The sequence below is a fragment of the Bombina bombina genome, chromosome 4 (genome assembly GCF_027579735.1).
Source record: "Bombina bombina isolate aBomBom1 chromosome 4, aBomBom1.pri, whole genome shotgun sequence".
Lineage (NCBI taxonomy): Eukaryota > Metazoa > Chordata > Amphibia > Anura > Bombinatoridae > Bombina > Bombina bombina.
In genome coordinates this window covers 1,107,497,038-1,107,521,548 of record NC_069502.1, presented here as the reverse complement: position 1 = coordinate 1,107,521,548, position 24,511 = coordinate 1,107,497,038, and the positions used below count along the sequence as shown (strand labels likewise).

The 24,511-nt window shown below is 41.5% G+C and overlaps 1 protein-coding gene across 1 annotated transcript in view; it reads right to left on the bottom strand.

Moving 5' to 3' along the window:
- UBR2 (ubiquitin protein ligase E3 component n-recognin 2) overlaps positions 1-24,511 on the bottom strand; it is a 689,885-nt gene that overhangs the window by 26,192 nt on the left and 639,182 nt on the right. Inside the window, 2 exon segments of the mRNA XM_053712365.1 lie at positions 14,186-14,356; positions 14,524-14,601. Of these exon segments, the coding sequence (XP_053568340.1) occupies positions 14,186-14,356; positions 14,524-14,601 (249 nt within the window).

Here is a 24,511-nt window from a genome sequence, read left to right as displayed (position 1 = left end):
CCTGAATCAGGATGTCGTCTAAATAAGGGGCCACTGCTATGCCCCGCGGCCTTAGGACCGCCAGAAGCGACCCCAGAACCTTCGTAAAAATTCTTGGGGCTGTAGCTAACCCAAAGGGAAGAGCTACTAACTGGTAATGCCTGTCTAGGAAGGCAAACCTGAGAAACCGATGATGATCTTTGTGTATCGGAATGTGAAGATAAGCATCCTTTAAATCCACTGTAGTCATGTATTGACCCTCCTGGATCATAGGTAGGATGGTACGAATAGTCTCCATCTTGAATGATGGAACTCTGAGGATTTTGTTTAAGATCTTTAGATCCAAAATTGGTCTGAAGGTTCCCTCTTTTTTGGGAACCACAAACAGATTTGAGTAAAATCCCTGTCCCTGTTCCTCCTTTGGAACTGGATGGATCACTCCCATAACTAGGTGGTCTTGTACACAGTGTAAGAATGCCTCTCTCTTTATCTGGTTTGCAGATAATTGTGAAAGGTGAAATCTCCCTTTTGGGGGGGGAAGCCTTGAAGTCCAGAAGATATCCCTGGGATATAATTTCCAACGCCCAAGGATCCTGGACATCTCTTGCCCACGCCTGGGTGAAGAGCGAAAGTCTGCCCCCTACTAGATCCGTTAACGGATAGGGGGCCGTTCCTTCATGCTGTCTTAGAGGCAGCAGCAGGCTTTTTGGTTAGGTCTCCAGACCGTCTTGGACTGAGCAAAAGTTCCCTCTTTTTTTGCATTAGAGGAAGTTGATGCTGCACTTGCCTTGAAGTTTCGAAAGGCACGAAAATTAGACTGTTTGGCCCTTGATTTGGACCTATCCTGAGGAAGGGCATGACCTTTTCCTCCAGTGATATCAGCAATAATCTCCTTCAAACCACGCCCGAATAGGGTCTGCCCCTTGAAGGGAATGTTAAGCAGCTTAGACTTTGAAGTAACGTCAGCTGACCATGATTTAAGCCATAGCGCTCTGCGCGCCTGGATAGCAAAACCAGAATTCTTAGCCGTTAGTTTAGTCAAATGAACAATGGCATCAGAAACAAAAGAATTGGCTAGCTTAAGTGCTCTGAGCTTGTCAAGTATGTCATCCAATGGAGTCGCTACCTGTAAAGCCTCTTCCAGAGACTCAAACCAGAACGCCGCAGCAGCAGTGACAGGAGCAATGCATGCAAGGGGCTGTAGGATAAAACCTTGTTGAATAAACATTTTCTTAAGGTAACCCTCTAACTTTTTATCCATTGGATCTAAGAAAGCTCAACTGTCCTCGACAGGGATAGTAGTACGCTTTGCTAGAGTAGAAACTGCTCCCTCCACCTTAGGAACTGTCTGCCATAAGTCCCGTGTGGTGGCGTCTATTGGAAACATTTTTCTAAAATAGGAGGGGGAGAGAACGGCACACCTGGTCTATCCCATTCCTTAGTAATAATTTCTGTAAACCTTTTAGGTATTGGAAAAACATCAGTGCACACGGGCACTGCATAGTATTTATCCATCTACACAATTTCTCTGGCACTGCAATTGTATCACAGTCATTCAGAGCAGCTAAAACCTCCCTGAGTAACACGCGGAGGTGTTCAAGCTTAAATTTAAATGTAGAGATATCAGAATCAGGCTGCATCATCTTCCCTGAGTCAGAAACATCACCCACAGAAAGAAGCTCTCCTTCTTCAGCTTCTGCATATTGTGAGGCAGTATCAGACATAGCTCTTAAAGCATCAGTATGCTCTGTATTTCGTCTAACTCCAGAGCTATCTCGCTTTCCTCTAAATTCAGGTAGTCTGGCTAATACCGCTGACAGTGTATTATCCATGACTGCCGCCATGTCTTGTAAAGTAAACGCTATGGGCGCCCTAGATGTACTTGGCGCCATTTGAGCGTGAGTCCCTTGAGCGTGAGTCAAAGGATCTGACACGTGGGGAGAGTTAGTCGGCATAACTTCCCCCTCGTCAGATTCCTTTGGTGATAAATTTTTTAAAGACAGAATATGATCTTTATTGCTTAAAGTGAAATCAGTACATTTGGTACACATTCTAAGAGGGGGTTCCACCATGGCTTTTAAACATAATGAACAAGGAGTTTCCTCTATGTCAGACATGTTTGTACAGACTAGCAATGAGACTAGCAAGCTTGGAAACACTTTAAATCAAGTTAACAAGCAAATATAAGAAACGGTACTGTGCCTTTAAAAGAAACAAATTTTGTCAGAATTTGAAAAACAGTGAAAAAAGGCAGTAAATCAAACGAAATTTTTACAGTGTGTATAATAAGCTAACAGAGCATTGCACCCACTTGCAAATGGATGATTAACCCCTTAGTTCAAAAAACGGATAAAAAAAACGATATAGACGTTTTTTAACAGTCACACCAAACTGCCACAGCCTTGCTGTGGGTCTACCTTCCCCAACAAACGATTTTGGAAAGCCTAAGAGCCCTTTAGAGATGTCCTATAGCATTCAGGGGACTCCTGGAGGAAGCTGGATGTCTCAGTCTGTAAAAGTTACTGCGCAAAAAAATCGCTAAATTAGGCCCCTCCCACTCATAGTAACACAGTGGAAAGCCTCAGGAAACTGTTTCTAGGCAAATTTAAGCCAGCCATGTGGAAAAAACTAGGCCCCAATAAAGATTTATCACCAAAGTATATATAAAAACGTTTAAACATGCCAGCAAATGTTTTATATTGTAAATATAAAAGGGGAATTACCTCAGAAAGTAAGCATGATACCAGTCGCTATTAAATCACTGTATTCAGGCTTACCTTACATAAATTTGGTATCAGCAGCATTTTCTAGCATTCACATCTTCTAGAAAAATCTTAACTGCACATACCTCATAGCAGGATAACCTGCACGCCATTCCCCCGCTGAAGTTATCTCTCTCTTCAGTCATGTGTGAGAACAGCCATGGATCTTAGTTACACAGGCAGATTCTTCTATTTTTCTGCCTGGAACAAAATAGTACAACTCCGGTACCATTTAAAAATAATAAACTTTTGATTGAAGCAAAATAACAGCTACATTTCACCACTTCTCTCTTACTACCTCCATGCTTGTTGAGAGTTGCAAGAGAATAACTGGGTATGGCAGTTAGGGGAGGAGCTATATAGCAGCTCTGCTGTGGGTGATCCTCTTGCAACTTCCTGTTGGGAAGGAGAATATCCCACAAGTAATGGATGATCCGTGGACTGGATACACCTTACAAGAGAAATATCAGGGTGAAAAAGGTGCAAGAAGAACAAAATTATGGCCGCCTCACATAAAAACACGGGCGGGGAGCTGAGGACTCTTTACACCTGAAGAAAAGAAAATGATCAGGTAAGCATAATTTATGTCCACAGCTGCTTTTATTACTTTTGGGAAAACAATACCCAAGCTAGAGGATACTGAATGCTAAAACGGCAGGGTACAACAGGCAGCCCATTCTGAAGTCACCAAGCCTGAAACCACAACCCAACAAAAATCCCACTTCGTCCGAAGCCAAGAAACCATTGAAAAGGAAAAAGGCCCCAAGGACACCGACTAGCAGATAGACCACAGCCTTGATAGAAACCTCAGAAGACAGCCTCAACTGAGCCAACACTCCTCCAAGGGACCCATCGCCCCAAGGTCGGTCCACAACCGTACCCCCCTACAAGAGAAAGGGGAACAACGGACCGCTCTCCTTACAGGATAAACCACCTCTTCCAACCACCTTCCCACAGGACAGGACCACCACCCTCCAGAGAGAGGGAAACCCCATCTCTTTAAGAAAGTCAAAACAACCCCCCCCCAAAGGAAGGGCAAAGACAAATAAACAGCGCACACACTGACAAGGCGAAAGCCATTATGTGAGCTGAATGAAAACCATCCAGGTGCCACTGACGACTACGAAAAGGAAACTCCCCAAGAAGGGAAGTACATACCGTTCAAGAACAAGGCAGGCCATGGGGAGCCTAAGTACACAGCACTCCTGGCCAAGCTGCTAGTAGCTAAACTGGCGAGACCATAAGTTACAGCCTATGTTCCCTGGAGAACTGGAGCTCCCAAACCAGTCAGAGGATCATATAAATCCAGAAAAATACCAGATAACGCCATGAAGAAAAAGGAGCTAGGGCACGATAGGGCTGCTAAAATTCTAAGCCCAACAAGATGTACCCCAAACTTCCAGGACCAAGGGGAAACATTGGGGACAAAGTCACCCGAAGAGCGAGGTAACAAAGGCTAGTCTCTATAATCTCCTCAGAGTAAAAAACCAGAGGACTACACCCAAGGAAAAAGAATGCATAGCATTCCAAACCCCGGAAACAGCCCCTAGATGGAGCCAGGATAAGGAGACATAGCCTATTATTCCTAATATGGAGCGACTAACCCTCAGAGTAGGAAAAGACCGCAAGGTCAACCTCTAAGGAGAAACGGACGAAGTCCAGAGATCTCGACCCGAAGAAGAGTCCTCAAAAAGGAACAAGTCCAAAAGGACAATTCCAATAGCCCTAGAAGGGCAAGACTGCCCATAATGCAGCAATGAGGCCCTAAAACCTCCAAATCTTTAACCCCCGTGGGGGAAGGAAACACCTAAATCCCGACAATATCGGAAACAACTGAGTGTGACACACTAGAACTCCACCAAGTCCCAAACGACAAGCTCAAAGACTGCTGAGGACTGAACCAGTCCCCCATGACCCACGGACCCTCAGGTCCTCTCAGAATGCTTAGCTGACACTTGTAAAAACAAGCTAAGAAAAACACAAATAATAAAGCATCACTCAGCGCCCTAACCGGACCAGCCAGGCAGAACAGGAGCCATTACTGTTAAGGCCGCAATATTCACCCCCAGGGAAGGAGAAATAAATGACAGACAACACATTTGACTAAATGTGTCCTCAGAACAACTTCCGTAGAAGTAAACAGTGCAATCAAGAAATCGCGAGTATTGATTCCAGAAGGAAAACTCCCAAAAGAATATGAAACCAAACATGAGCTTTTAATCAAATAAAAGTCATCCTAACCAGATTAAATTAAAGAAAAGGCAACCCGTAGGTTTTCGCCTAAAAGGAACAGACACACCCGCAGGACCAGCCTAACTGAACCCTGCTCATCCCAGCTCAGATTGGAAAGGATACTCATAACCAGACTATAAAAAGATTACTTCATTCCCTTATATTTTATTCTGTGAGCTATTCGAAGAATATTGAAAACCCATATATCCATTAAGGATGGGATCGTCCAACAACGTCAAAACGTGCCGTAACAGAACACGAAGGCGCGCCAGCCTATAACGAAAAGCACAGCACACTTCCACGGAGCCTCAGGAACAGACGCTCCTCCTGAAGAGCTGAGCGGGCCGCCCCGGGTTGACTGGACACGAACATAACCTTAAAGTGAATGTAAATTTTGATGCTGAAGTGCCTGTTTTTTAAACATTTGATTAAATACAGGGGCACTTTAATTCATCAAAATTTACATTTCACTCGTGTTGTGAAAAAATACCTTTTAAACTTGACAGCTGCTCCAGCTTCCTCCACCTGTTGCAAAGCCTCTTCCTGGGTCTAAAATGAGGAATCCAGCTTCCTCCAATCACGGCATTGAATCAGACACTGATTCCCCGGGGGGGGGGGGGGGGGAAACGGTGATTGGAGAATGACCGATCCATCATTTCTGACGTCAGAAATGGCTTGCAACGACTGGGGGAAGAAGCTGGAGTAGCTGTCAAGTTTAAAAGGTAAGTATTTTTTCACAACAAGTGAAATGTAAATTTTTATGAATTAAAGTGCCCCTGTTTTTAATCAAATTTTTAAAAAACGGGCACTTTAGCATCAAAATTTACATTCACTTTAAGCAGACATCTGGAAGCTGCAGATGCGCCATCGCCATCAGGATTTGAATACGGAAACGTGCCACAACTTCCAGAGGGAACAAACCCCCATCCAGAGAAGGAAAAGCATAATCTGGGTCACCTGCACGTGTAGCAACAGTAAGTGGTAGGGAACTCGTCACTCGAGGGATAGCACCCCCAGAGACGGATGGCTCAGCGGCCCCTAGATTCCCTGATCCCGAGGAATTGAGCCCTCTAGCACGGCATATGGAACATAATTGACTGTCATGTGTCATCTGGGCCGATTCGCATTCACTACAATAAGTAGAATCTGAATCAGAGACCACTTCAATCTCAACATCAGAATCCTCCATAGCTGGGATATGAATACAAAAAATGGACCAAGTTTTTTAAACAAATCTTAAACGGCATCTTACACCCAACAATGGCTGGGGCACTCACCACCTCCTATGCACCAGACACCAGCGTACCAGAATTCCTCCGTTGCCACAAGGTCAGGAATGCGGAACTGGAGAGTCAAAAACGTGACCACGCCCGGTCACAAGGTAGGTCAAAAGGTAGGCCGTACAGTCCATGAAAAGAGTGCCTGACCGCAAAAGCTGCGTCACTTCCAAGGCCGTTATGTTCCACAAAACCATGAACCTAAGTAACACTACACATAAGCAGGTCAAATCACATAGCGAACATGATTAAAACCCCCCCTGTTCATATAACTCCCCTTAGGAGATATTAACCCTTGATTCCAAAATACAAAAGGAGACTCACTGAGACCCTGATTACTCTAGTTGGTCCCGCAAGGTGGTATCCTCTCGGGAAAACATTTGTAAAACAAACCAATCATGCGAAAAGTAAAATGAAACTATCTTACCGGAATCTACACTGTGGAACAGGAACACGGCCCTTAAAGTGTGACAGATAGTAGCCTCGCCTCTTCCATGGACTTGAGAGAAGAAACTCGTCAACGCCTATTGCTTATGGAGCTGTTAAAAATGAGTCGGGATGGTTTTGCAGAAAGACTCTCCCTGCATCTCTGGACTCTAACTTTCATTCAAGCTCTCACTGAGAGGCTGACAGGATTATCGAAAACTCCAGTCCTATGCCGAAGATTACTACCCTCCATAAGAGACAAAACCTAAATTTCTTACACTTCTCTGCCAACCTCCTGGGACGAAAGGCAAAGAATGACTGGGGGATGAGGGAAGTGGGAGGAGTATTTAAGCCTTTGGCTGGGGTGCCTTTGCCTCCTCCTGGTGGCCAGGTTCTAAATTCCCAAAAGTAATGAATGCAGCTGTTGACTCTTTCCATTTATGAAGAAAAGAAATGTGTATACCACATCGTAAATTAAACAAAAATAAAAAACATAAATTATGCTTACCTGATAATTTTTCTTTTCTTCAGATGGAAAGAGTCCACAGCTGCATTCATTACTTTTGGGAAAACAATACTCAAGCTACAGAGGACGCTTAATGCCAAGACGGGAGGGTACAAGAGGCGGCCTATTCTGAGGGCACCAGGCCTGAAACCGTTACCCAAAAAAACCCAGCTTCGACCGAAGCGGAGAAGCTAGAAGGAAAGGGCCCCAAGGACACTGACCCGCAGATAGTCCGGAAGCCTAGCTAGAGACCGCAAAATCAGACTCAACTGAGCCAACAGTCCTCCAGTAGACACCGTCGCCCAGCGGTCGGCCCCCAGCCACACACCCCTTTCTAGCGAAGGGAACACCAGCCCAAAACTCCCAAAAGGAAAGGGCAAGGAAAAACCAAAGGAACCCGAAAGACACCACAAAATTCCATAAAGGAAAAAACAAGCCCTAAGAAAAAGGGGCCATTGAAGGCAGAGCACCTACCCACGGAACACAAGGCCACAGGCTGAACAGGAGAACAATCTCCAACGCAAATGAACTTGGAAGGAATACCCTCAGATTTAGGAGACAGACAGGGTGCAATAGCTGCATAGGTTACCCTGTAACCCGTCGCCTGCAGAACCGCTAAGCCATCAGGTTACGGCAGCAAACCATCCAAGGGAAACAGTTCAGTAAAGCGTAGGCAAGCCCAATGTGCAGCGGCACTCAGGAATCTGGCCAACCATGACCAGATCCACTAGCCAGACCAAAGGTCATAGCCCAAGTTGCCTGAAACAGGAAAACCCCAATTGTTTAAAACAAACAATTTCCCAGAAACTCAACCCCACCCGTCTGATATAAAAAACAGACCCACAGGGAGATATCAATGCAATATCCCGGAGAACGAGAACACCTCGCAAGTCCCGATCCAAGGAAGAGACCACCACCTGCCTGAAGTTCAACGTTCCAAAGGAGCTAAGGCATCTCAAACGCAGATACTAGAGCCCATAGGCATTCGAACAGCCGCAAGACGTCCAAGGCAAGGGAATACCTCAAGGACAAGGTCACTCGAGCAAAGGCTAGTCTCCATACCACCGCCATACGAGACAGAGGAGCCGAAAACAAGGATGCGGAACATCCCCAGATCCGGGAAAAACCCTAAGCAGAGCCCAAAGGAAACTCTTTCAAAGGGAAAACCAGGTCCCCAAAGGAGACCCTACCCAAATGGAGGAACGGACAAATCCAAAGGGTCTCAAGAAGAGAGAAACCATCTCCCGAAGGGAAACCCCAGCCCCCTAAGGAGACCTAACCCACAGGGAGAAACAGACAAGTCCAAGGGTCTCACTGACAGAAATGCGGAAGGAACAAGTCTAAAAGGACAGCTCCTAGAACCTCAGAAAAGCCAAACCGCCCTAAACCAGCGTTAAGGAGGCGCTAAACCCCTAATCCTCCCACGTGAAGAAGAATACTCTAGGTCCTGTGCGAATCGGAAACAAAAGGAGTGACGCAGCGGAACGCCCAGACCCAGTCAACCAGTCTGAGGGCTACATAAGGACTGAAACAATCCTTCCAGCCCCACGGACCCAAAAGTCCTCTTTAGAATGTGGAGCTGAAACTTGTGAAAAAGAAAACAAGAAACACAAATCATAACGTGAGCACTCGGCACCTCAATCGGACCAGCCAGGCAGAACAGGCGCCACGTGTCTGAACAAGCCACGAGACAGAAGAGCTGAACCCAAGCAGGACCAGCCTGCAGACAGGGCCATAACTGTCAAGCAGCCTAAATCATCCCTCAGACGGGAAGAGAATAACAGACAAAACATTGGACTAACCGGGAAAAAAATATAAGGCAACCCGTAGGTAAACACCCAAGAAGGACCAGCCAATCCTGATCTTCCAACAAAAACTTGGAAGGATCTAAAAAAAACGACAATCAGGAGATTACGTCATCCCCTCATGTCTAATGAGGTGAGCCATTTGAAGCGAATACTGCGGATATTCTGGGTTACTCGCATGTGTAGTAGTAGGGAGCGGTAGGGAACTCGCCTCTTTGAGGACAGAACCCCCTCGGGAGATATTAACCCTTGATTCCAAGATACGAAAGGAGCCTTACTGGGGCCCTATATATATATATATATATATATATATATATATATATATATATATATACTTAAGTCCCGCAAGGTAGCACCTTACAGGAAACAAATAAGTTACGATACATTCTGATGAAGTAAAATGAAACGATCTTACCAGAATCTACGCCCTGGAACAGGAACACGACCCTTCAAGTGTGACGAATAGTAGAAGCCTCCGCCATGGACTTGAGAGAAGAAAGCAGGCAGCGAAGCAAAGTTTGGCAACGCCGATTGCCTGTGGAGCTGTTTATATGAGTCGGGATGGTTTTGCAGGCGACTCTCCCTGCATCTCCGGACTCTTTCATCTAAGCCCTCACTGAGAGATTGATAGGATTCCTTAAAACTCCCGTCCCATGTTGAAGAGTAATACCCTCCATAAGAGACAAAACAAATTTCTGGCACTTCTCTACCAACCTCCTGGGACAAAAGGCAAAGAATGACTGGGGGATGAGAGAGTGGGAGGAGTATTTAAGCCTTTGGCTGGGGTGTCTTTGCCTCCTCCTGGTGGCCAGGTTCTTATTTCCCAAAAGTAATGAATGCAGCTGTGGACTCTTTCCATTTATGAAGAAAATAAAAAATATAGAATATGTAGCATAGTATTAGATGTTCTACATAGGGCAGAAGTGTTTTACTGCAGACTTAAATGTAATTAGTTCAACCAACATATTACATAAGATAGACATTTTTATCTCTATGGTCATGTGTATTGTAATCTGGGTAGGCACACAGGGGGTCCTAGGTCCAACCTGTAAAAAACCCTTTTTCTATTATTATGGTATTCAATACTATAATTAAATCCAAAAAGAACTCATAAAAGTCATGGTACAGTTTAAAAAGTATATGTATCCTTAAGACGATAAGGAGGATTATTTGTAATCTTGGAAAAGGTATGGATAGATTGAGGAATTTGTATTTCTTTATTTAGTAAATAAATCTACATCTATTATTTTGTTCATACCATCTGGAAATCTGGTTTGTAATGTTACTATCCAAAAGATTTCCTTCCTAAGAAGTCTTTTTTCTCTATCGTCCCCCCCCCCCCAGGATGTTTTTTTATGGTGTTGATCCCAATAAATGAGAAATGTCTAGTGCCTGGACCATGCATTCTATCCTTGAGGAGGCTGTTCGTAATACCAACATACTGTTGGGAGCAGAATAGATAATTAACCAAATAAATGACATATTGTGAGGTACAAATAATTCTCTCTCTGATATGAAATGTTTGACCTGTAGTATGAGATGTAAACATATTGGTTACTGTGGTATAATTACTACTTTTGCAGGGGACATTGCCACATTTGAAGCATCCTGTTTTGGAATTTTACCAATTGGTTTTAGAAGAAGGCTTGCCAGCAAAGTTTTTTCTGGCGATGTCTCCTAAAGTGGGAGCCATCCTAGCTATACATTTGACTCCATTAGAAATTATTTCGGTCACTATGTCATCTCCCTTAAGAATTGCTACATTTCTCCTAATTATATTACAGAATTGTTGGTACTGTCTGCTAAACTGCATAATAAATAGAATGTTATTCGCTAGGTAATTGGCTTTGGTATTATTAGATACGGTCTTATTTATTCTTTCAATAAGTCATGTTTGTCTGTTTGAGCAATTTGTGTTTCTATTTTTTTGAGAGATGCTAAATGGTACCCTCTCTCAACCAGCCTAGAGATTAGTTCCTGAGCTTGTTCATGATACTTTGTTATTTTGGTATAATTTCTACGTAACCGTAAATATTGTGCTTTTGGGATTGCCTTCTTCAGATGTGGTATATGACATGAATCAGCTCTTAAAATGGTGTTACGTGCTAGTGGCTTACAGTAAGTAGATGTCATTATTCTGTTGTCCTTGGCTTCAAGTTTTAGATGTAAAAAATCTATGGTCGTAGTGTTATTTATGTTGGGCTGTGAAATTTAAATTGTATTCGTTATCATTCATAAAGTCAATGAATGATTCAACCTTATGTATGTCATCTCTTTGCCAGATAATAATTAGGTCGTCGATAAAACGCCCATATACAATCATATTTTTCCTGTAGGGAAAATCATCTGCAAAGATGCGGTTGAGTTCTAACCACCCCATTGCCGTACCGCATCTTTGCAGAAAATACTGTCCTTGATACATGAAAAAATTATGATGTAACAGAAACTCAGTGACTTGAATAATGAACAGAATATAGTCATCACTATAATTGGAATGTCTATGTAACATATGGATAATGGTTTCACGGCCTAGTCTGTGTGGAATGTAAGAGTATAATGCTGTTACATTGATTGTGACCCAAGTATAGGTGTCCATCCAAGTGATATCTTTGAGTTGTGTGATTAAGTGGGCACTATCTCTGATGTATCCTGGTAGTGCAAGCATGATAGGTTGCAATATGTGGTTGAGCCAACCCCCCCAGTCTCTCACACAGTGAGCCATTACTAGCCACTATGGGCCGGCCTGGTGGTTCTGTTAGGCCTTTGAGGAATTTCGGCACTATGCGAAAGTATGGGGTAGTGGGCTCTTCCACATTAAGGTAATCAGCCAATTCTTTGTCAAAGAAATGATGTTCAACTGCGAAATCCAAGAGATGTGTAAGTTTATTCTTGAACTTTAGTCACTTTAGGAGACATCACCAGAAAAAACTTTGCTTGAAAGCCTTCTTCTAAAACCAATTTGGTTAAATTCCAAAACAGGCTGCTTCAAATGTGGCCATGTCCCCTGCAAAAGTTGTAATTACACCACAGTAAAGAATATGTTTACATCTCATACTACAGGTCAAACGTTTCCTATCAGAGATAGAATTGATTGTACCTCACAATATGTCATTTATTTGGTTAATTGTCTATTCTGCTCCCAACAGTATATTGGTATTACGACCCGCCTCCTCAAGGATAGAATTCGTGAACATTTATTATCCCTAGATGAGAAAGACCCTAGGTCTCCAGTTGCAAAACACTTCAGAATGCATGGTCCAGGCACTAGACATTTCTCATTTATTGGGATCGACACCATAAAAAAAACACCCGGGGTGGGGGTGGGGGGCGATAGAGAAAAAAAAAGACTTCTTAGGAAGGAAATCTTTTGGATAGTAAAATTACAAACCAGATTTCCAGATGGTATGAACAAAAGAATGGATGTAGATGTATTTACTGAATAAAGAAAAACAAATTCCTCAACCAGTTCATACCTTTTTCAAGATTACAAATAGTCCTCCTTATCGTCTTAAGGATACATATACTTTTTAAGCTGTACCATGACTTTTATGAGTTTTTTTTAAATTTAATTCTAGTATTGAATAGCATAATAATAGAAAAAAGGGCTTTTTACAGGTTGGACCTAGGACCCCCTGTGTGCCTACCCAGATTTCAATACACACGACAATAGAGATAAAGATGACTATCTTATGTAATATGTTGGTTGAACTAGTTACAATTTAAGTCTGCAGTAAAACACTTCTGCCCTATGTAGAACATCTAATACTATGCTACATATTCTATTTATTGTGCTTTCCAACCAATGATTAATGTGTATATATAATTATTATATTAATTAAAAATATTATATATTTTTTTATTTTTGTTTAATTTACGATGTGGTATACACATTTTTTAATATGTTACTTTTTTATGTCTTATCCATTATGAGTTATTTTATACTTACTGTATTTCAAATGTCTCTATAAGGATGCTTAGTTAAAAAGCTGAAATTATTATTCTTTGTTTATTTTTTTGTTGTTCTTTGTTTATGGACAACCTAATCCCTGACCTGTTGTGTTATTCATGCTTTAAACTAGTCATTTCTGTATTTGTTTATTTATACAAAAAATTTTCTCGACCGAGATCAGTTCCATTAATTGAATGAGTACCTAGTGAACTAAATATGTACATTTCTGAATTGTCAGTATGCATTCTTATTGATGTTTTTAATAGTCTTATAATGTTGTATTAGAAAGTATATGAGCAGGAAACCTATATAGGTTTCACAGCACCTATTGGTAATTACCTGATACCTTACCATCTGAGTCCGTACCATTTGGATAGGTATCTAAGAAGGTGATTGGCTATTGACCCCTATTTAGGCCTCCTTTTACATTGAATCGTCGGCCTCTGATAAAGCGCATGTGCGCATGCGCCAAAAGCATTAGGTGTTTTTTGACTGTCTACCTGATACCTAAGCAACATTGCTGAATAAATCACTTGCATTCAAGCTTTTTGGCTCCGGTTTTTGCTCCTTGTCCTTTTGGAATTATCTATACATGTAGCGGATGGGAATACTGCTTTCCTGCTTACCGAAGCCTCAAGTCCTGCTCACAGCTGATTGGTGCATCCCACTATTTATTTTTGCCTACCCCATGATCCGGCGCCTATCGTAGGCGTGCACGATCTGACGTCAGAACAGGTGGAGAGCCCACCGAGAAGAAAGACGTGTTTGCACATCGTGGACATTCCCTGCTGAGGAGACCGGGGGGCTTTATCGCTTGACTGGAATAGCCAACAGAAGTTGTCCACAGCATATTAAACGACACGTACCAGGCGTACATAGAGGGGAATAACGGCTGACACACACGCTACTGTAGCGTATCAACAGCACCTACATCCAGCTGGAGGGATAAGTACTTACATTGACTGTATTCGAACTCTGCCTCACTATTTGCGACTCTTTGCTTTTGCATATAATATGCCAGACATCTACTGGTCTAAACCTGTCACATAAGGACCATCCTTACACTGGGAACTGTAAACAACAAATATTACTGGTCCTATTGGAGGCACAGCACAGAAGTGCATATTGGAACTTTTCTATCTTAGTCTAATTGAGAGATTTACACCTACAACAAATCAGTTTCATCATAACTATAATAAAAAAATAACATCACCAGTCATAGATCACAAACAAAAACCAACTATACTAACCTGAGGAAGATCCCCATGCCAGATCCACATGTGTACGTATGTGCTGTGCATGCTCCAACATCATCCCCTTCTAATTCTGTCTGGCAGCAATAACTTTGGGAGCACAGCATAGTTCCACAAACGAGGCACAGAGTAGGTGCTCTGCTTTTATCACCTCCAGATTTTGGACACCTATATAAGAAAACAAAAACATAATAATTAAATAATAATAAACAAATAAAAATAAAACTGCATGAAAGTCAGTTAATATAAAACACTATAACTCTTAACACACCAAATACCAATGCCAACAGAGATAAACACATAAAATGTGTAGAGATAAAAAGTGTGCTACTCACGAGAAATTTGATGCTTGGTTAATAAGAGTACTATAATCCTCTGGAAGGCCTATCAGCTTATTTGACTCCCTTGGATAGCTAAAAAATAAATCAATTATTAAACAGCGAGGAAAAAAAACATTACTGACATAAAACATTTTTTTTCTGACTTGATTCACAAAGAGCATGTCATTTTAAACAACCTTCCAATTTATTTCGATCAATTTCGCTTTGTTCCCTTGGTATCCTTTGTTGAAGGAGCAACAATGGGAGCTTGGTAGCTGAGAACATCAAATAAGCCTTTGACAAGAAGTATATATGTGCAGCCACAATCGGCAGCTAGATCACAGTAGTGTTTTGCTGCTGCTGAGCATAGGGTATTCTTTTTGAAAAAAAGGATAGCAAAGAACAAAGCAAATTAGAAGACAGAAGTAAATTGGAAAGTAGTTTAAAAAGACATGCTCTATGTGAATCATGAAAGGTTTTATACCTCTTTAAAATAAATCTGCTGGCACTCTGGCCTCTCAGCTAATATCATACTGCTAGGTTTCATTGGCTTCAATTGTAGAGCTTAATAAATGATTTTTCTTATGAATTCTATATAAGCAGTTAAGCTTTAATTGCAAACATCTATTATGCATTTTAAAAAAATTGTTCTAACGCTTCTAAATTTTTAAAAAGATGAATTGCATGAAATGGCATCATTCTTACTTGCCTATGGGATAGCAAATGCTCTATAAAATCTTTCTTCTCTGATCACAGAAAATGACAATGTGTAGTGATTTATCAAGCTAGTGAGCATTACCCTTTACAGAGCTTAATAAATTGGTAAGGTAACTGTAATAACTATAGAGAAAATATTAATGTAAATAGAATAACCAGGAAATCAGTTCTTGCATAAGGTAGAAAAATAAAAATTATGCTTACATGATAAATTTCTTTCTTTCCGGACATGGAGAGTCCACAATGTCATTCCAATTACTAGTGGGATATTCACTCCTGGCAGCAGGCAAAGAGCACCCATCAGAGCTGTTAAGTATCACCATAACCAATAGAGCAAATCAGATGGCAGCACTCCAATAATCTTAAAAGATGTACTGTATTGTTTATTCACATCAACTCCAAAAAAGCCAATAAAACGTTTTTTTATTGTTGTTTTTTTTTAGTTCATGTGTACAAATAATACATCTTTTAAGATTACTGGAGTGCTGCCATCTGATTTGCTCTATAGGATTAACATTTGGTTTGAGGTCCTTGATGGCGTTGTCACCCACTGGATACACAGGTGCTGGAGATAATCTATTCTAAAGTGTCACCATAACCCCTAGTCATTCCGCGGAAGAGAAATGGAAAAAGAAGATAACAAAAAAGGTGTAGAGTTGCCTGAGGATTAACAAAAAATACTGTCTGAATTAAGGGTGGGGTCGTGGACTGTCCATGTCCGGAAATAAAGAAATGTATCAGGTAAGCATACATTTTATTTTCTTTCTTTCCTAAGACATAGAGAGTCCATGACGTCATTACAATTACTAGTGGGAACCAATACCCAAGCTAAAGGACAAGGAATGAACAGGGAGGGAGAAAAGGACAAGGAATGAACAGGGAGGGAGAACAAGACAGGCAGACCTAAACAGAAGGCACCACCGCTTGAAGAACCTTTCTCCCAAAAGAGGCCTCAGCCGAGGAAAAAAGTATCAAATTTGTAAAATTTAGAAAAAGTATGCAGAGAGGACCATGTAGCTGCCTTGCAAATCTTGAAGTTTGTGATTGCAAATCTGCTCCACAGAAGCTTAATTTTTGAAAGCCTAAGAAGGAGGAGACAGCCCTAGTGGAATGAGCCGTACTTCTCTCAGGAGGATGCTGTCCAGCAGTCTCATAAGCAAAACGAATAATACTTCTTAACCAGAGAGAAAGAGAAGCAGAAGTAGCCTTTTGACCCTTCCGCTTTCCAGAAAAACAAACAGGGCAGAAGACTGACAAAAATCTTAAGTAGCCTGTAGGTAAAATTTGAGAGCATGCACAACATCCAAGTTATGCAAAAGATGTTCCTTATGAGGAGGAGGATTAGGACTATGAGGAGGAGGATTAGGACAAAGAGAAGGAACAACATTTTCCTGATTAATGTTACGATCCGAAACTACCTTAGGGAGAAACCCCAATTTAGTACAAAGGACCGCCTTATCCGCATGAAAAACAAGGTAAGGGAAATCACACTGTAAAGCCGAGAGATCAGAGACTCTGAGAGCAGAGGAAATAGCAATAAGGAACCAAACTTTCCAAGATAACAACTTAATATCTACAGAATGGAGCCTGTTGCAAAACTTTAAGAACAAGGTTCAAACTCCAAGGAGTAGCAATAGATTTAAACACAGCCCTGATTCTGACCAGGGCCTGATAAAAAGATTGAACATCTGGCAAGTCTGCCAGACGTTTCTGTAAAAGAATAGACAGTGCAGAAATCTGACCCTTCAGAGAACTGACAATCCCTTCTCCAGACCTTCCTGGAGAAAAGACAAAATTCTAGGAATCCTGACCCTACTCCAAGAGAAGCCCTTCGATTCACACCAATATAGGTATTTACGCCATACCTTATGGTAAATCTTACGAGTAACCGGTTTGCGCGCCTGAATCATAGTATCAATGACTGACTCAGAAAAACCACATTTAGCCAACACTAAGCGTTCAATCTCTAAGCAGTCAGCTTCAGAGAAACGAGATTTGGATGGAGGAATGGACACTGAGTTAGAAGGTCCTTCCTCAGAGGTAACCTCCAAGGTGCACGAGATGACATCTTCACCAAGTCTGCAAACCAGATCCTGCGAGGCCATGCAGGAGCTATCAGAATTACAGATGCTCTCTCCTGTTTTATACGAGCAATAACTTGTGGAAGCAGAGCAAACAGAGGAAACAGGTATGCTAGACCGAAAATCCCAAGGAACCGCCAGAGCATCCATCAGGGCGGCCTCAGGATCTCTTGATCTTGAACCATACCTTAGAAACTTGGCGTTCTGGCGAGACACCATTAGATCTAACTCCGGCACTCCCCACTTGAGGATTAACCTGGAGAACACCTCCGGATGGAGAGCCCATTCCCCCGGATGAAAGGTCTGTCAGTCAGAAAATCCGCCTCCCATTTGTCCACTCTAGGAATGTGGATGTCAGATAGAAGACTATTGTAAACTTCTGCCCACTGAATAATCCAAGCCACCTCCTTCATGGCCAAGGAACTCAGAGTTCCTCCCTGGTGATTGATGTAAGTCACTGAGGTGATGTTGTCCGACTGAAACTTGATAAACCAGGCTAAGGACAATTAAGGTCAAACCATCAGAGGCATTGAAGATCGCTCTTAACTCAAGATGTTTATGGGGAGAGAGGACTCCTCTCGAGTCCATAGGCCCTGAGCCTTTAACGAGTCCCAGACTGCTCCCCAGCCTAGCAGGCTGGCGTCTGTGGTCACAATCACCCAGGAGGGTCTCCAGAAGCATGTGCCCTGAGACAGATGATCCTGAGAAATCCACCAGGAGACAGAGTCTCCTGTCCACTGGTCCAGATCTATCCTCTGAGACAGATCTGAATGGTCTCTGTTCCATTGTCTGAGCATGCATAATTGCAGAGATCTCAAATGGAACAGAGTAAAGGGAATGTCGTCCATGGAAGTGAACATCAGACCAATTACCGCCATGCATTGAGCCACTGATGGCCTAACAGTAGACTGTAGAGAGAGGCAAGAAGGGAGAAGTTTGGATTTTCTGACCTCAGTCAGAAAAATCTTCATAGGGTATCTATGATGGTCCCTAAGAAACACAACCTTGTAGTTGGAACAAGGGAACTCTTTTCCAGATTCAGTTTCCATCCGTGGGAATGTAGAAAAGACAAGATTTCTGTATGAGAGTTAGTTGAAAAGATGGCCCCTGAACCAATATATCGTCCAGGTAAGGTGTCACCGCAATTCCCTGAGACCTGAAAACTGTCAAGAGAGCCCCAAGAACCTTTGTGAAAATTATGTGGCAAGGCCAATGGAAGAGACAAAAAAACAAAAGTGCTTGTCTAGAAAAGCAAATCTCAGGAACTGGTGGTGATCCCCGTGTATGGGAACATGAAGATACGCGTCCTTCAGGACTATGGTCGTCATGAACTGACCCTCTTGGACCAAAGGAAGAATGGAACGAATGGTTTCCATTGTGAAGGACTGTACCCTTAGAAACGTGTTGAGACATTTTAGGTTTAAAATGGGACGAAAAGTTCCCTCTTTTTTGGGAACCGCAAACAGATTTGAATAGAATTCTAGACCCTTTTCCACTACTGGAACTGGAACAATCACTCCCAGGGAGGAAAGGTCCTGAACGCAGTTTAAGAATGCCTCTCTTTATACCTGATTTGCAGATAGTTTTGAGAGGATAAATCTGCCCCTGGGAGGACAAGTCTTGAACTCTATCTTGTAACCCTGAGGTACTATGTCTACAGCCCAAAGATCTGGGACATCTTGTATCCAAGCTTGCCGAAACAAGGAAAGTCTGCCCCCCACTTGGTCCAGTTCCGGAGTGGGGGCGGACCCTTCATGCTGACTTAGTCTCAGATGAAGGATTCTTTGATTGCCTCCCCTTACTCCAAGACTGATTGGGTCTCCAATAGGACTTGGACTACTCCGGATTAGAAGCAGAGGAGGAGGACTTTTGACCTTTGAAGTTACGAAAGGAACAAAAAAACATAATTTATGTAAGAACTTACCTGATAAATTCATTTCTTTCATATTGGCAAGAGTCCATGAGCTAGTGACGTATGGGATATACAATCCTACCAGGAGGGGCAAAGTTTCCCAAACCTCAAAATGCCTATAAATACACCCCTCACCACACCCACAATTCAGTTTAACAAATAGCCAAGTAGTGGGGTGATAAAGAAAGGAGTAAAAAGCATCAACAAAGGAATTTGGAAATAACTGTGCTTTATACAAAAAAAATCATAACCACCATAAAAAAGGGGTGGGCCTCATGGACTCTTGCCAATATGAAAGAAATTAATTTATCAGGTAAGTTCTTACATAAATTATGTTTTCTTTCATGTAATTGGCAAGAGTCCATGAGCTAGTGACGTATGGGATAGTCACTAGAGAGGGAGGGATAAAAATAAAAACAGCCATTTTCCGCTGAAGAAAATTAATCCACAACCCAAACATAAGTTTATTCTCATAAATAAAAGGAAAAACTTAAATCATAAGCAGAAGAATCAAACTGAAACAGCTGCCTGAAGAACTTTTCTACCAAAAACTGCTTCCGAAGAAGCAAATACATCAAAACGGTAGAATTTAGTAAATGTATGCAAAGAAGACCAAGTTGCTGCTTTGCAAATCTGATCAACTGAAGCTTCATTCTTAAAAAAGTGGAAACTGATCTAGTAGAATGAGCTGTAATTCTCTGAGGCGGGGCTTTACCCAACTACAAATAAGCTTGATGAATCAAAAGCTTTAACCATGATGCCAAAGAAACGGCAGAAGCCTTCTGACCTTTCCTGGAACCAGAAAATATAACAAATAGACTAGAAGTCTTCCTGAAATCTTTAGTAGCTTCAACATAATATTTCAGAGCTCTCACCACATCCAAAGAATGAAAAGATCTATCCAAAGAGTTCTTAGGATTAGGACACAAAGAAAGGACAACAATTTCTCTATTAATGTTGTTAGAATTCACAACCTTAGGTAGGAATTTAAATGTCCGCAAAACTGCCTTATCTTGACGAAAAATCAGAAAAGGAGATTCACAAGAGAGAGCAGATAATTCAGAAACTCTTCTAGCAGAAGAGATGGCCAAAAGGAACAACACTTTCCAAGAAAGTAGTTTAATGTCCAAAGAATGCATAGGCTCAAATGGAGGAGCCTGTAAAGCCTTCAAAAACAAATTAAGACTCCAAGGAGGAGAGATTGATTTAATGACAAGCTTGATACGAACCAAAGCCTGTACAAAACAGTGAATATCAGGAAGTTTAGCAATTTTTCTGTGGAATAAAACAGAAAGAGCAGAGATTTGTCCTTTCAAGGAACTTGCAGACAAACCTTTATCCAAACCATCCTGAAGGAACTGTAAAATTCTAGGAATTCTAAAAGAATGCCAGGAGAATTTATGAGAACACCATGAAAGTTAAGTCTTCCAAACTCGATAATAAATCTTTCTAGAAACAGATTTACGAGCCTGTAACATAGTATTAATCACTGAATCAGAGAAACCTCTATGACTAAGCACTAGGCGTTCAATTTCCATACTTTCAAATTTAATGATCTGAGATCCTGATGGAAAAACGGACCTTGAGACAGAAGGTCCGGTCTTAATGGAAGTGGCCAAGGTTGGCAATTGGACATCCGAACAAGATACGCATACCAAAACTTGTGAGGCCATGCTGGAGCCACCAGCAACACAAAAGATTGTTCCATGATGATTTTGGAGATCACTCTTGGAAGAAAAACTAGAGGTGGGAAAATATAAGCCGGTTGATAACACAAAGGAAGTGTCAACGCATCCACTGCTTCCGCCTGAAGATCCCTGGACAGGTACCTGGGAAGTTTCTTGTTTAGATTAGATGCCATCAGATCTATTTCTGGAAGACCCCACATCTGAACAATTCGAGAAAACACATCTGGGTGGAGAGACCACTCTCCCGGATGTAAAGTCTGACGACTGAGATAATCTGCTTCCCAATTGTCTATACCTGGGATATGAACCGCAGAAATTAGACAGGAGCTGGATTCCGCCCAAACAAGTATCCAAGATACTTCTTTCATAGCTTGAGGACTGTGAGTCCCACCCTGATGATTGACATATGCCACAGTTGTGATATTGTCTGTCTGAAAACAAATGAACGGTTCTCTCTTCAATAGAGGCCAAAACTGAAGAGCCCTGAGAATCGCACAGAGTTCCAAAATATTTATTGGTAATATCGCCTCTTGAGATTTCCAAACCCCCTGTGCTGTCAGAGATCCCCAGACAGCTCCCCAACCTGAAAGACTCGGGTCTGTTGTGATCACAGTCCAGGTTGGACAAACGAAAGAGGCCCCTAGAACAATACGATGGTGATCTAACCACCAAGTCAGATATAGTCGAACATTGGGATTTAAGGATATTAATTGTGATATCCTTGTATAATCCCTGCACCATTGGTTCAGCATACAAAGCTGGAGAGGTCTCATATGAAAATGAGCAAAGGGGATCGCGTCCGATGCTGCAGTCATGAGACCTAAAACTTCCATGCACAAAGCTACTGAAGGGAATGAGTGAGACTGAAGGTTCCGACAAGATTCAACCAATTTCAAACGTCTCTTGTCCGTTAGAGACAAAGTCATGGACACTGAATCTATCTGGAAACCTAAAAAGGTGACTATTGTCTGAGGAATCAAAGAACTTTTCGGTAAATTGATCCTCCAAACATGTTTTTGAAGAAACAACACTAGTTGATTCGTGTGAGATTCTGCAGAACGTAAATACTGAGCAAGTATCAAGAAATCATCCAAATAAGGAAACACCGCAATACCCCGTTCTCTGATTACAGAGAGTAGGGCACCGAGAACCTTTGAAAAGATTCTTGGAGCTGTCGCTAGGCCAAAAGGCAGAGCAACAAATTGGTAATGCTTGTCTAGAGAAGAGAATCTCAGGAACAGAAAGTGATCTGGATGAATCGGAATATGAAGATATGCAGTCTGTAAGTCTATTGTAGACATATAATGCCCTTGCTCAACAAAAGGCAGAATAGTCCTTATAGTCACCATTTTGAAAGTTGGTACTCTTACATATTAATTCAAAATTTTTAGTTTTACCAAAACTGGTATGAATGAATTTTCTTTCTTTCTTTGGGACAATGAATAGATTTGAATAAAACCCCAGACCCTTTTCTTGAAATGGAACTGGCATGATTACCCCTGATAACTCCAGGTCTAAAACACACTTCAGGAAAGCCTGAGCCTTTACTGGGTTTGCAGGGATGCGTGAGAGAAAGAAATCTTCTCACAGGCGGTCTTACTCTGAATCCTATTGTGTACCCCTGAGAGACAATACTCTGAATCCATTGATTTCTGCCCCCTACTGAGCTGGAATGAGGGACGCACCTTCATGCGGACTTGGGGGCTGGCTTTGATCTCTTAAATGGCTTTGATTTATTCCAATTTGAGGAAGGCTTCCAATTGGAAACAGATTCCTTGGGGGAGGGATTAGGTTTCTGTTCCTTATTTTGTCGAAAGGAACGAAAACGGTTAGAAGCTTTAGATTTACCCTTAGGTCTTTTATCCTGAGGCAAAAAACTCCCTTCCCCCCCAGTGACAGTTGAAATTATAGAATCCAACTGAGAGCCAAATAACTTATTACCTTGGAAAGAAAGAGATAGCAATCTGGACTTACAAGTCATGTCAGCATTCCAAGATTTAAGCCACAAAGCTCTTCTAGCTAAAATAGCTAAAGACATAGATTTAACATAAATTTTGATAATATAAAAAATGGCATCACAAATAAAATGATTAGCATGTTGAATCAAGTTAACAATGCTAGACAAATCATGATCCAATACTTGTTGCGCTAAAGTTTCCAACCAAAAAGTTGAAGCAGCTGCAACATCAGCCAAAGAAATTGCAGGCCTTGCAAGATGACCTGAATATAAATAGGCTTTCCTTAGATAAGATTCAGGTTTCCTATCTAAAGGATCTTTAAAAGAAGTACTATCTTCCGTAGGAATAGTAGTACGTTTAGCAAGAGTAGAGATAGCCCCATCAACTTTGGGGATCTTTTCCCAAAACTCCAATCTAACTGCTGGCAAAGGATACATTTTTTAAAACTTGAAGAAGGAATAAAAGAAGTACCATTCCTTAGAAATCCTATCAGAAATAGCATCAGGAACTGGAAAAACCTCTGGAATAACCACAGGAGGTTTATAAATAGAATTTAAACGTTTACTAGTTTTAATATCAAGAGGACTAGTTTCCTCCATATCCAATGTAATCAACACTTCTTTTAACAAAGAACGAATATACTCCATTTTAAATAAATAAGAAGATTTGTCAGTGTCAATATCTGAGGCAGGATCTTCTGAACCAGCTAGATCCCCATCAGAGAAGGATAATTCAGCATGTTGCCGGTCATTTGAAATTTCATCAACTTTATGAGAAGTTTTAAAAGACCTTTTACATTTATTAGAAGGCGGGATTGGCAGACAAAGCTTTCTGAATGGAATCAGAAATACATTCTTTTAAATTTACAGGTATATCTTGTGCATTAGATGTTGAGGGAACAGCAACAGGTAATGAACTGCTACTGATGGAAACATTCTCCGCATGTAAAAGTTTATCATGACAACTATTACAAACCACAGCAGGAGATAAAACCTCCACAAGTTTACAACAAATGCACTTAGCTTTGGTAGAACTGTTATCAGGCAGCAGGATTCCAACTGCGATTTCTGAGACAGGATTAGATTGAGACATCTTGCAAATGTAAGAGAAAAAACAACAACATATAAAGCAAAATGATCAATTTCCGTATATGGCAGTTTCAGGAATGGGAAAAAATGCAAACAGCATAGCCCTCTGATAGAGAAAAAAGGCAAGAGGCATATAGGAAAGAGGTCTTAAATATTAATAAAATGTCCGGAAATGACACACTCGCGTCACAGATGACACAACCTTGTGAAGGACTCGGTGTCGACTAAGACCGTCAGACGCCGGAAATGTTGAATTTGCATCAACGAACGTAACTTCGCGCCAAAAAAATCTTGCGCCAAGAATGACGCAATAAACTTTGGCATTTTGCGCTCTTGCGAGCCTAATTCTGCCCGTGAATTTAAAAGACAGTCAATTTGAAAAAGACACTAAACCCAAGGTAAGAAATACATTTTCCTAAAAAAAGCATTTCCCAGATATGAAACTGACAGTATGCAAAAGGAAATATACTGAAAACCTGAATCATGGCAAATATAAGTATAATACATATATTTAGAACTTTATATAAATAAATAAAGTGCCAAACCATAGCTGAGAGTG